The following is a 15,003-nucleotide window of genomic DNA, read 5'->3' on the forward strand; positions in this document are numbered from 1 at the left end:
TTATCATGCTAGGCTTTTATGATAGATTTCCTTTAAACACTTGTAGTAATGGATAGAATTTTCCAGGCAGACTGTGATAGATTTGCATTTCCAGTATGGGGAGCAGAGGGGGAGTGTTAAAGCAGCCACCTGTTCTAATGATAAGCCAGGAGGTGTGTCTTAGACTACCTCAAACCCTCTGTAGATGCTGTGGTTAAATTGGTTTATATCAGATTATCACGCCTTTAGGCATCTACCTACACTGAGATATAATTTTTAGCTAATGATTGTATAGTTGCTTTAGAGCAAATTAATCTATTAGAAGAGATAATACATGGCTTGGACTCTGAATTACTGACTGCTGATTGCTTGGTTCCTTAGCCGTGCTTGATACTGTATGTAAAAGACAGTCAACGAGGGAGATTTATCTTTATAGACGTTTCTGGAAGCAGAACTGTTTTGGTTGCCCATGTCAGCAAACCAGGGCACAGCTTTCATTTTCCCACAGCTGTTTATAATATTAAAGCTGAGCTGTGATTGGTTTCCATGGGCAAATAGAACAGTTTTACCTCAGACACTTCTGATAAATCTACCCCAATATTTCCATTTGATTTCCAACTCAGCTAAACTGGACCGAGTTGAAATAAGGCCAAGTTGAATGGCGCTCAGGCCAGTTCCATATGAATGTCTTCAGCCTGTGATATATGGGCCATGTGCTAGCTGCATTTCACAGACTGAACACTGTGGGACTACAGCCCATACTGAAAACATAATTATAATACATCGCTGTTACCCCACGGGATGCAAGAACTGTATCATATATTACAAAGATGTTTTGAGTTCTGTTCCTGGGACAGTGTCAGGGGCGTAACTTGAGAGGATGCAGAGGGTGCGGCTGCAACCGGGCCCAAGAGGCTTTGGGGGCCTATATGGTCTCACTTTTCAATATGAGAAGATTAGTACTATAAACCCTACATTATAGTCAGGGGCCTGGCACAGACTTTGCACTGGGGCCCATCAGCTTCTAGTTACGCCACTGGACAGTGTTCAGTCCTTGTTAAGTTCAGACAGCATGTTCTTGTGAAAAAGTCTTAGACTACATTCACAATACCTCATGGGGCACGCTTGTGGCCATACATACGTCCCCCATGCACCGCAATTGCGCACAGAGCAATACGGTGCCACACACGTGCAGCACCGTACCGCTTCATACACAGGGAAAAGATAGGACATGTCCTATCTTTCCCCATAGTACGGCCCATGCTGCCAGTGAGGGAAAGTTGTACCACATAAAACCAGATCCTAACAGGCAATTACATGAGGATAGCCCACAATATATGGTAGCAACATGGTGGCTATGATTTGAACGTATCTCAACCACATTGTGCAACATAAGCCCAAAGAGCAAAATGACTTGTGCTTCAGCTTTCAAGCCGACAACATGTCAGCACAGAGGGCCCATTACAATATGGACTATGTACAAAAACCGCACCAATACTCAACTATGTGAACTAGTCCCTGGCCTGCTGTATTATACTCACCCAGGCTAATGGAACAGCTTGATCATATCCAGTCCAGCTACATTCTCTGTTGTCAAATTAACAAATGAGGCTTGTGCCTGACCTTAAGGGTGTGTTCATCCTCAGAGATGGAGCAGGATAACATTATTTGATTTTTTTTGGGCTAGCAACAACACATCCTCTTTCATGGAGACGATAAGTAGTTAGATTGTCACCCCATAACCAGATCAATGGCTGTCTGGAGCGGTAGAATAGCACGGGTCGCTGTGTACTTCACAAGGCTTTATAAAGCAGGTGCATCCATAAAAGAACGAGGAGGATGTGATGGGCTGCATATTCTCTGCTTGGCTGGGAATTCCACATCTGAGAATTTTACTCCCCACCCTGTGGTTTTTTGTTACTTCTCTGTGAAGCAGTTTTTTTCTCTTTGCCTTTATGTTAGAAATTCATAGTCTGCTAATGCTTATGTATGGTCATAACTGTGCCAGGCTTCCCCAAACATCATTGTGAGCAGTAAGCCGGATTTCACTCTTCAGTCTGGACTCCCAGCTTCATAGTCATCTAGCCAACATACAATCTGGTTTTCACAGATCAAATATACCAGTGTAAAATCTTTTAAAATTGATTGCTCCACAATATGATTGTATCTAAATATAATTGATGAAACTTATACTCAATGGGGCAGATTTATGTAAAGTATCTAAAATAAACACTGCACTAGTTGTTCAAATCAACCAATCACAATGTAGCTTTCATTTTTTAAGAGGACACGAAATGAAAGCGGTACTGTCATGGGCTGTTTTTGGGGAAAAAAGACTTCTTTGAGAGAATTTCTTTTAGATACTTTTGTAAACCTGCCATATTGTTTCAATCTCAAATAAGTAACAGGTCACTTATTTATGTAAGTAATGTTTTTACACTGCCCAGGTTAAAAACAGGGGTTCAAGCAATCCATTCACATGCATTAGATGTAGACAGGGGTCTCAAGGCGAATTACACTGAAGACCACAATAGCCCAATGGCTGGTTATAGGACAGATTGTTCTTCTAAGGCTACATTCACACTACCGTATGGGGGACGTATATACGGCTGATATACGTCCTCCATAGAGGGCAATGGGCACACGGCAGCCTACGGGAGCGGTACGGTGCAGCAAACGCGCGGCACCATACCGCTCCGTACCCCGGAAAAAGATAGGACATGTCCTATCTTTCTCCGTAGTACAGCGCCATGCGCCATAACTTCCTATGGAGAGGGGCGGGGCTGAGCTGCGCTCACCTCCTCTCCCCGTGCACTGCCGTTGCCCGCTACGGTACGGTACGGCGAGCAACGGCAGTGTGAATGTAGCCTAAGACTGTAAAAGAAATAAATCATTATATTTATGGAGGCCTTAAAAAAAATCAGTTTTCTGGAGGTCATGGCTCTGTATAACTAAAAAAAAGCCTTACAGATCCACTTATCCACAAAAGCCTGACAAACCCTTAGGACCAGGGGCATAATGATCGTTGTTGCAGTGGATTAAAATGTAGGCAGTTTGGCCCATGGTTACCCAAACCACCCACCAAATTTTATAATTTTATGCTGATAAGGACCTTCCCCCATGAAATCCTTGTACTTCCTGATCTCAATACACATGTATACAAGAGCCATTTCAGGACCTTCCAAAGGTCCTCCAAAGCTCCTGAAACCGCAGGCAGAAAGCAGACAGAAAAGATACATGATCCATTCCTCATTTGTGAGGGGAGGCTGCTGAACATTTCATGAATGAAGATAAGGGCATTTTATTACAGTGGGGATACTGCTGCACATTTTTTAATGAGGTTGAAGGACATGTCATTTATGAGGGGAGGCTGCTGAACATTTCATGAATGAAGGGAAGATTGCTGGACATTTCATTATTTACGGGGCTGCTGCTGGACATTTTATGAATGAGGGTAGCTGTTATGTTAGTATGGTGCTTTGTGTAGCATTTGTGTAGCATTTAAATGTATTCTCAAGTGTAATGGGCAGGATGTGGGTAACAGTGAGAGTTTAGGTATATGAGGCCTTGATCCACTGCTTTTGCCATACAAGGTGAAATGCTACAGAAGCGTCTTGTCAAGTTGTGGTTTTTCTGCGGCTTTTCTGCAGTCATATTACTCAGCTGGTTTTTTGATGCAGCATGAGAATGGGCGAAAAATTTAAATGGAAAAGTATCTGTGTCTAAATATTTTGCAGGCATTGCTCAGTTGTTAGGGGTTCCTTATTACAAATGTTTTTTCAGTATTATAGCCTATGACTTTTTGTTCATGGGTTTGATTTGTCATATACTTTATTACATTAAATAAAGAAATCTGTAACCGCTATATTCCGTTATGTTAAGTAACAGGGAATAACTGTGACTCACTAATTGCTTCTTGTGTAAACCATTACAGTAATGGCTTGTCTGCTATCTTTAGCCACCATGGGTAAGATTTACCCAGAAGCTCAGGGCCTGCATCTGCCAGGGTGTGTTAAGGTGAAACAGACGTGAGCCTCAAATTCACAGCACAAAAACAGAAGGAATTTGGCAGGGTAAGCAGCCTGCACATTAAAGCTGCCCAAAGACCTTCTTAGCTGAACTTGTGCCAACCTCACTATTATCTATGAACAAAGCGGGCACCATGGTGACACCAGAACCCATTACATTTATGCATTTTTAGCTCCACCTCAGCACAGGACGCCTGGCACCTCTAACCCTTCAATCCACCCCCTCTATTGAGATCAGAGATTTGCAGCTGCCATGTGCATCAAGTGAACTCAATAGCACAATGCCATAATATTACTTTATTGTTCCCCATACCCAATCTTTAGAAACAGAATACCACATTCATCCACCCAAGGATAAGTGGATGTATTGTGAGAAGAAGGTGCCTTCCCTATATACATTACCATTTACCCTTTTTGTTCGATAAGATTTTAAAAAAAGGACCTAAACACTTGGTTGCATGGGCTTTTGAGCTAAATTTTAAGTCTTAAAAAAAAACATTGCTGGCAACGAAACATTAGAGAACATGAAACCTTAATGTCTATTGCAAAGAGTGGCATTAAATGGAGAATGACATGTACACCAATTCTGTAGAGGTGTCAAAATCATTTAAGCTGAGGGCCACATTAGCCTTATGGTTGCCTTCAAAGAGCTGAATGCAATGTTGCTATGGTGCCATTGGGAAGCCTTGTTGTCGGGCATAGATAGTATGTTAGCTTTATGTGCTACGGCTGTTTTGGGGCCTGGAGTAGGAGCTCCAATAAAGATCACCTGTTGTGACACTACATGTAATAAACTGAATCAAGTTATATGGACCTTGAGGTCCACCTAAAATGAGATGCTGGGTTGAAGGAAGCCTCACCAATTTTTTGGACTACTACCTTGCAACCTTGCAACTTTAGAACTTGCTGACAAGGGCAACAATTCAATCTGGACAACCAATATCAGAAAAGTAGTCAACATAGTCACTTTTTAACATTACAGACCCCCCATAACTGCAACCTTGAATCAGAGAGAAAGAATAGATAGATAAAATAATCTTAGCCTCTATTTGTATCAGTAGGTAATCTTTATCATGTTTGATATTTCCATAGATTCTACAACAAAATATGGGTGGAAGCCCAGCAAGACCTGATGCAGCTTCTCCAACAGGAGATGCCAGATGTTCCTCCAAAACCAGAGAAAGATCGTATGGCGGTAGCCCAGCAGCTTGGCACCCTGTATGTCCGCTACCTACAGATCTTCCACAACCTGGAGTTAGCATATGACCAAATAACACATCCACAAAAGAGAAGGGTGGTCAGGCTGGTTCTGGATGGAGTCATGGGACGGATACTAGAACTGAAGGATGAGCTTGTGGAGCTGGAGATCTCTGAGTTTCACTATTTCGATGACATCTTGCAAGATCTGAAGCTGGGACCTGTGAGTATTAGGAAACTTACCAAGACGTTCTGTCATTGAGGTTAAAGAGAGGTTAAAAGTGGTCTTACCATAACTTTTCACAGCTTTGGACGATTACCAAGTTTCTTTACTGCTATACATCTGTTTAGTTTACAGCCACTGTTCAGTAATCCAGGTATCTGGAAAGATAAATATGAGTAGATACTCAGAACATTACTAATACTTTCCTAAAATTTATATTCATTATACATTATCATAAAGCTGTGCCTTTCGTACATCCTTCAAGTTAACAGTTTATTCAGATAAGCCTAAACATATGTTGTAATAAATCCAAGGGGATCATTATTAGAAGGGGCAACTTTGCTGAACTTTGTGCCTAGAGTTGAGACTGATTGACAACCTTTGTTTTCCATATGTTTCTGATATGCTTTGCCTTGATGAATGCATTATTAATCAATTATAGCAAGCTTTGTTGTTGTACCGTAGTTATTAATTCAGTTATTAAATTAGCATTGAAAAAATATTCTCTTATGTTTTGTCAAAAACCTTAGAATCTAACTTGTGGTCACAGAAAAAACCTAAACCTAGATATCTGAAATTTTGCATTTCTTCTACTGGGATTTATTTATTAATCATTTAGTCTTGGGATTTTAAGATTTCATATTGGCAGGATTCTGAGACCCGGTTCTACAGCTGTAGAGACTGTAGAGAACAGGGGCGGAATACAGGAGCTTCTCCAGAGAGTGTGCTACACGCCCCAGTAGCCTCTGCGATCCCTACCTACCTGCACATGGCCAAATTAAATCTGGCACACCATCGAGCTCCTGCACTCTGCACATGCGCAGTAGCTCTGGCTTTAGTGCTAGACATGAGTGATGATGTGTGCATTACAAGTCACCAAGTGTGATATCTCCCTGTAAAGATAATAAAGAAAAAAGATAAGGACCTCTAGCCATGAAATCTTCTCAACACATACATACATATATAAATATATATATAGGCAGTCCCTGAAATACATACAAGATAGGGTCTGTAGGTTTGTAGGTTGAGTTTGTATGTAAGTCGGAACCGTATACTTTATTATTGTAACCCCAGTCAAAATTTTTTTGGTCTCTGTGACAATTGGATTTTAAAAATGTTGGATTGTCATAAGAACCAGGATTAACAATAAATCTTAATTACAGACACCTGTGATAACTGTTACAGCTGTTTATTGTAGCCTAGGACTAAAGTAGAGTAAATTACCAAAATCCAGAGGTCCGTTTGTAACTAGGGGTCGTATGTAAGTCAGGTGTTCTCAAATAGGGGACCGCCTGTATGTATATATATATATATATATATATATATATATATATATATATATATAAAAACAGCACTCCCACAGGCAAAGATGAAGAAAAGTGGAAAAAGGCTTGAGAAAGGCTTCTTAGGGGCTGAAACGTCGCATTTTTGATGGAATAAAAGATCCACTTTTCTTCATCTTTGCCTGTGAGAGAGCTGTTTTTTCCATTTGGATACTTTTGGAGGACCTTTTGCCTGGTTCTTATTGAACTTGCACCCTCCATTTTGGACTATTGCTTGTGCTGCTGGATTTCTTCCTAATATATATATATATATATATATATATATATATATATATATATATATATACACTCACCGGCCACTTTATTAGGTACACCATGCTAGTAACGGGTTGGACCCCCTTTTGCCTTCAGAACTGCCTCAATTCTTCGTGGCATAGATTCAACAAGGTGCTGGAAGCATTCCTCAGAGATTTTGGTCCATATTGACATGATGGCATCACACAGTTGCCGCAGATTTGTCGGCTGCACATCCATGATGCGAATCTCCTGTTCCACCACATCCCAAAGATGCTCTATTGGATTGAGATCTGGTGACTGTGGAGGCCATTTGAGTACAGTGAACTCATTGTCATGTTCAAGAAACCAGTCTGAGATGATTCCAGCTTTATGACATGGCGCATTATCCTGCTGAAAGTAGCCCTCAGATGTTGGGTACATTGTGGTCATAAAGGGATGGACATGGTCAGCAACAATACTCAGGTAGGCTGTGGCGTTGCAACGATGCTCAATTTGGTACCAAGGGGCCCAAAGAGTGCCAAGAAAATATTCCCCACACCATGACACCACCACCACCAGCCTGAACCGTTGATACAAGGCAGGATGGATCCATGCTTTCATGTTGTTGACGCCAAATTCTGACCCTACCATCCGAATGTCGCAGCAGAAATCGAGACTCATCAGACCAGGCAACGTTTTTCCAATCTTCTACTGTCCAATTTCGATGAGCTTGTGCAAATTGTAGCCTCAGTTTCCTGTTCTTAGCTGAAAGGAGTGGCACCTGGTGTGGTCTTCTGCTGCTGTAGCCCATATGCCTTAAAATTCGACGTACTGTGCGTTCAGAGATGCTCTTCTGCCTACCTTGGTTGTAACGGGTGGTGATTTGAGTCACTGTTGCCTTTCTATCAGCTTGAACCAGTCTGCCCATTCTCCTGTGACCTCTGGCATCAACAAGGCATTTCCACCCACAGAACTGCCGCTCGCTGGATGTTTTTTCTTTTTCGGACCATTCTCTGTAAACCCTAGAGATGGTTGTGCATGAAAATCCCAGTAGATCAGCAGTTTCTGAAATACTCAGACCAGCCCTTCTGGCACCAACAACCATGCCACATTAAAGGCACTCAAATCACCTTTCTTCCCCATACTGATGCTCGGTTTGAATTGCAGGAGATTGTCTTGACCATGTCTACATGCCTAAATGCACTGAGTTGCCGCCATGTGATTGGCTGATTAGAAATTAAGTGTTAACGAGCAGTTGGACAGGTGTACCTAATAAAGTGGCCGGTGAGTGTATATATATATATATATATATATATATATATATATATGTGTGTGTGTTTGTGATTTCATGGCTAGAGTTCCTTCTCTTTATTCTTTATATATTTATATATATCAAACTTGGTGATTGGTTAAGGAGGTCATGGGTCCCCGGAAGCCACTCAAACCACCTATATTATAATCCACTACTGGTAGAGCCACAGTGTTATGATAAGCATAGTCTATAATGCACAGCGTTGTATGTCGGGTTCACTTATTTCAGTTCAGCTCCATTAAATATACATGTACATAACAAGTGACAACAATACACATCATGTCACTGGGGGGGGCTAACTGGATTGCTGAGACTGCTTCAGTTGATTCGAAGGGTAACAAGGTATGAGACCCCCACCATTAATGATATCCCCCACCAAGGTATCAGACCCCCACCACCACCTATCAGAAGGGAATCCATCAGCGATGAAGCAGCACTCCAATAAATATAAAAAGGAAAAATGTATTCCACCATAACAATGCGACGTTTCATGCAAGCATGAAAATGTCTTGATTGAATAGACGAAACGTTGCATTGTTATGGTGGAATAAATTTTTCCTTTTATATTTGTTGGAGTGCTGCTTCATCGCTGATGGATTCTGGATTTTAGGGTCGTTGCTGTACCCCTCTAAGAAGACCTGTACCCTACCTTTTCTATTTCACGGTGCTGCTCCACACCCATTGTTTTTGGACTACCTATCAGAAGGGGATGTCTAGGGCCAAACTGTAAAAAGTCATTTTTGGAGCTCACCATACCTGCCATTCATATAACGTGTCAAACACACATTATTCCAGTAGTAAGTTTCTTCCCGGCTTTGCCTAGTAAGCTTCTTCTTAGCCCTCGCCTTGGACTGTTATTGTCCTGGGAGCTGGACAATTCTCTATTTCTTTCAGTTTGTTCTCTATTTCTTTCAGTTTACCTTTGTCATGTCATGAGATGTGACAGGTCCCCTTTAATGTACATGATTAGACTTGTAGTCCTTGGAATAGAGAGTCATAGGTTACCTCAGGTCAACAAAGAAGGAATTTTCAGGTTCTGATTAGGATTAGCACAGAATATCATTGTACTCCATATAATTGCACATATTATATATAGGGATGGGTGGAGGATCTGGATTTTAATACATTTTTATTTACATTTGTAAAACAGACATAGTGAAGTGAGGGAATTAAAAAGTACCTGGATACACACAAAGGAATAATAAAATGAATGAAAGCTGAAATTTTTCCAGACTGGGCTGGAAAAATTGTTATAATCTAATGCCAATAATGTCTGTGTCTCAGTGTTAATGTTTTCAACAGCTTTAGTTCAGTATGGTGCAGCTATACATAGTAGTCGTAAAAGTACACTGCCGGAATCATGCGATATTACATCCCAATATTTTCACAATACTTCATGGTTATGAAAATGGATTCCTTCCAATAGAAATTATCCTAAAAATTAAAAATAATATCATTTGGGATAGGGAATTGGAAGGGGAAATAATTGTGTACATTTTTAGAAAAAAATTAAAAAGTATTAAAAATTATTTAAGTTTTAAGTAATTTACAGTAATACCCAAAATTTTCTCAATATTAAAAATGTTTATTAGATATGTTTTTTCGATCTTTGGTGTCCATGCCAAGCAGGAATTTTAGAGAGACCCATTTTGACCAATGAGTGGCCTTCTTGGACAACAGGATGTCTATTCCTCTACATTTCAAATGACACCCCCTGAGCACAGGAAACAGAAAACCGGAACTTAAAGAGTACACTTACTTTTTTTGCCACCCTTGTACTTCTCGTGTTTTCTAGAATTCCTGGATGCTTACACCTGAGGTCAGCATTTTTCAGCACTTCACTTGTTGTATAACTACAATTTCCATAATTTTCCATTCCCGTCTACAACTGTCCTAAGAACAATGTAACAAGTGCACATGATGGAAGCTGTAGTAGAGCTTGAGTGCCAAAGCTTGATGACCCATGAACTATAACATCAATGGACCCCATTAAAAATTGTCCACTGTGCTCATTTTCCTACCACAACTTCTTCACTGAAGGTCTGAATCATCAAGGAGATAATGATATATGATACACACACATGCCTCTTGAACTATCCTTCAGATGGTGTGGCCTGCATAAAAACCTGCAAATGAAAGTACTCAGGCACGAGGCAGGAATGACCTATGCCCACCCACTCCACCAGCCACCGCACCCCTCTACGCCCCAACCACGCCCACAATCCATTCTTAACGCAGCACCTCGTCTTTCAGTCCCTTGCCCATCTCCTTCCAAATACAGTTTAAATTAATCACTTCATCCACAAAGCTCTGCACAGTGCTGCACCTCCCTTCCTCTCCTCTCTCATCTCAGTCTGTTGCCCAACCCATGCTCTTCCATCTACCAGTGATCTTAGATTATTCTCTTCCTTAATTCAGACCTCCAAGTCATGTCATCAGGACTTCTCCCGAGCTGCACTAATTCTCTAGAATGACACCATTTTGTCAGACTAATACCCATCCTCCAAAGCTTCAAACTGACTCATAACCACTTAACGCAGAGGCAGTTTTTCATTTTTGCCTTCCATTTTTTACTCCCAACCTTCAAAAATCCATAACTTTATATTTCCATGTAAGCTGTCTAAGGGCTTGTTTTCTGCATGACAATTGCACATCTTAGTGACAGTATTTAATATTCTATGCCATGTACTTGGAAGCAGGAAAAAAATTCCAAATGCAGTAAAAATGGTGAAAAAAACACAGCATTTGTGCAGTATTCCTGTGGGCTTGGATTTTACCACTTCCACTGTGCACCCCAAATGACATGGGATAATTTGTAAAGGTTTTATAATTTCATACATTTTCAAAAATTAAAACCTCCTGTGCAATTTTTTTTTTCATTTTGTCATCTTCTGGCGCTAATAATTTTTTTGTAATTCGGTGTATGGAGCTGTGGGTGGTGTAATTTTTTGTGACTTTTGATGACGTTATTATTGCTACCATTTTTAGGGCTGTACGGCCTTTTGAACACTTTTTATAGAATTTTTTATATTTTAAAAAAAGTGGTATTTTCAACTTTGGGCTACATTTTCTTTTATGGGGTTAAATGCCGTCAAAAACCGTTATTACAATTATATAGCTTGGACATTTTGTCACGCCGTGATACCTAACATGCTTAGGATTTTTACTGTTTATTCATATGACTTCTAGGGAAAGGGGGATGATTAGAATTTTTAGGGTTTTTTTATTTTTATTTTTTTTATTATTTTTCAGACCCCCTAGGATACTTTAACCCTAGGCTGTCTGATTCATCCTACCATATACTGCCATGCTACAGTATGGCAGTAAATAGGGAATTTACTCATTTATTACAGTGCGGATCGCACATTGTAATGAAAAGATTAAAACCAGACAACCTCGAGACTCACCGGGGGAGGGGTCGGGGGCGTTGAACCAATCCAAGATGGCTGTGCCAGAATTTAAATGCCTCTGGCAGCTTTTCTGGAGGCATTTAAAGGGTTAACACCCGTGTTAATGCAATATAAGGCAAACGCCCACCTTGTATAGAGAGGGCTCAGCTAGTAGGCCCTCACCATACCCCCAAAGCATCATGTGACGTAGTATGTGATGTCACATGTCAGTAAGGGGTTAAAACCACTCTTTTTAGGCAGGTCTATCAGATTCCCTAACTGCATGTAAGTTTAACTTTCTTTTTACTAACCCATTCTGTGTCCTCCTCCTGTCTGTTATCCAGGTGCCAAGCTCAAGGCTTCAATTCAGTCCCATTAATCTTGGACTCTGTATGTACGATGGCAGCTAATGACTGCTTTAAGCAGCAGCATTTTTATTTATTAAATTATTTTATTCCATTCCCTCATAAAGAATGGCTGGACCACTATACAAGCTCTTATACCTCTTGTGTCCCTTCACCCTCATAGATTCTATTGAATGCCCTTAACACATTGGTTGAAGTCCTGCATGGAGGAAACCTTTAGCAATTTCTAGCAGTGATGATGCTTAATCTTATAACCTACTGAGTACTTCTTTCTTATCTTCTTTTACACCAAATTCTGATCCCTTATTTTTTAGGAAAGTTTGGAAATTCCAATTCCAAAATACTTCATCAAAGAAAAAATGAAAGTTCTGAAGGACCGTCAACGAATACTATCTCAAATATTGGAGCGTAATGGGGCCAAGGACACTGAAGTGGTAAGCTTAGAGCAGGGAGTATAGTGTAACCTCTTCGAACCACCCAATTGAATTTCACAGCAAAATTTTATTTTCAGCATGATCTTCTCTCATGTCCTCATCTGGACCTCCAATCTCATCCATTCGGGTTTACAATACATATAAGTTTTATTTCAAAGCGTTTCCTGTTGGATTGGATATGGGAGGGGTTTACTTTTACAGAGGCCACTTGCAAAAACAGTAATAGAGGAAAATTGGGCTCTAACGTTTTCATGAATGTCCACCCTTAAAGGGGTATTCCCATCTCAGCATTTAAATTTAATTTAATTCATCTAAAATATATGTAATTTTTTTCAATTGCATGTAATTTAAAAACATATTCCTATCTGAAGATTAATTCCCATAAAAGTTGCCATGTTGTCCCTTAGAAACAAGACAACTGTCCCTGGATATGATCAACACCACACACTGGCAGCTGTGACCACACATGTGCTGTTTCTAAGAGACCATATGGCCACATTTATGGGAAATTATCCTAACTCAGGTAATTTCTTTTAAAAAAAAAATTGATTTGAAGAAATCTATCTATATGGCCAGTTAATTCAATTAAATTTGAATGCCCAGATGAGAATACCCCTTTATCTTTTTCATATATTACTTAAGACACTTTAAGTTTCCTATGAAACAAATTCTATAGATTCTTGCACAGAAGGTTAAAGCACAAAATCATGTTTTCTTTTGAAGCTGCTCATCGTACTTCAGTAATTTTGACATACATATGCAACACCCCTGACAATGCATAGGCAGGCTGGTAGTTGCGAATAGCGCTGTCATGAACCCTATAAGAAGTTTATAGAACTGAATATAGTGTAATTGCAGCTGTAGATACTGGTGTATGTATTTATCTAATGATCTGTCTGATATGAAAGCTCAAGTGTGATTGGAGAGGTGCTACCACCTGACCAGAGGGAGTATAAAAACCCCTGCACACAAGAATCTGCTGTTGACCGTTTCTGTCTGTTGTCTGCTATAAAGAACTGTAAGTTGATTTGCCCAACATTGCCTCTGTCTGATCCCTGGATACGGCTGCTTACTACCACAGGCTTCCCCATCCATCACCCAGGGATTGCCCCAGGGAGAAACCATTGCATCAGCCTCTCCCTCCATATTTCTTGCACACACCACCTGCTGGAGACCTGCCAGGCTGTAGGACAGCCCTCCTCCCCATACCAAGCACCGTGACCACAGCATGCCCAGGGCCACACTTGCCAGCCGCTCCGGTATTCTGGGCCCCTGCTGGCCCCAGGCCACCAATAAAAGGCTAGGCCCCGGTGGGGGATGTTGCACATGATGACTGAACATCTGTAATGGGAACTGGTGGTTGGCACTAAGTATTAAGTATCCTAAAAGATCTTTGTACAGTTTTAGAATGCAGCCCAACTCTGTAAATATGCCCCTAAGATTATTACTTTATATTAATCATTTCATAGCACTTATTAAGGGTGAGAACTAAACCTCCCAAACATTTATAACTGGAGCTTCATGGTGATAATTGGTGTTTTTATGTTTGATTTTACCCAGGACAAAGACAATCTTTTATGTAGATAAACTTGTGCTATATTCAGCTATCTCCAGCCTCCAGGCACAGCCTGTTTAACCTATCCTTCAAAGTTAAAGACAGGATTAAGCAGGAGTGAAAGGGGTGCGTGGGATCCCAATTCAGAGCTAACAGGTACAAAGTGTTACAGAAAATCATGAGAAACATCCCTAGCCATCTAATTCTCTACATTATAAATCAATTTACCTTAAAAGTAAATTTCCCGGACACTGCAGATACATACGTGGCATTTTATGCATGTGTTAAATTAAATTAAAGTGACCCACTGTGGAAATACAATATATTGCCAAAAAAAATTTGAGCTTTGATGAAAGATTATTAGGCAACGCATATCTAAGTAACTAGCAGATCACTTTGACAAATATAAATCAGTTTACATCATTCTAGTCTCTTCTGTAGACCAATGATCAAAGTAGAAACTTGCCACTCAATATTGGTGATTTGATAAAGTTCAGCTTTATTTTTATCGTAGTTTGTGATCGATCCAATATACATACAACATTTCGGTCGGACACACAGACTTCTTTAGTTAGGCTACATTCACACTGCCGTGAGCCCGCCGCACCGTAGCACGGCGGGCACACGGCAGCGCGGGGAGAGGAGGTGAGCGCAGCTCACCCCCGCCCCTCTGCATAGCGATATATGGCCGCGGTGCCGTAATACGGGAAAAGATAGGACATGTCCTACCTTTGCCGGGCTACGGAGCGGTGCGGTGTCGCACGTGTGCTGCCCCATACCGCTCCCGTAGGGCGCCGTGAACCCATAGAAGTGTATGGGGGACGTATATCGGCCGCATATACGTCGGCCGTATATACGTCCCCCATACTGTAGTGTGAATGTAGCCTTACTGTAATATACAAATACCGGTAACAATACATATTGGAATATAAATATATCAGTGGCATAGCTAGGGAATTTCT

At 40.7% G+C, this 15,003-nt stretch overlaps 1 protein-coding gene across 2 annotated transcripts in view; it reads left to right on the forward strand.

Moving 5' to 3' along the window:
* The window catches only part of IQCA1 (IQ motif containing with AAA domain 1), a 160,070-nt gene that overhangs the window by 9,664 nt on the left and 135,403 nt on the right, over positions 1 to 15,003 (forward strand). For both annotated transcript variants that reach the window (XM_072121456.1, XM_072121455.1), the window contains exons 2-3: positions 5,100 to 5,427; positions 12,367 to 12,486. In XM_072121456.1, coding sequence (XP_071977557.1) covers positions 5,100 to 5,427; positions 12,367 to 12,486 — 448 coding nt within the window. The remainder of the gene's footprint in view (positions 1 to 5,099; positions 5,428 to 12,366; positions 12,487 to 15,003) is intronic.

The sequence above is a fragment of the Engystomops pustulosus genome, chromosome 8, assembly GCF_040894005.1.
Source record: "Engystomops pustulosus chromosome 8, aEngPut4.maternal, whole genome shotgun sequence".
In the NCBI taxonomy this organism is placed as follows: Eukaryota; Metazoa; Chordata; class Amphibia; order Anura; family Leptodactylidae; genus Engystomops; species Engystomops pustulosus.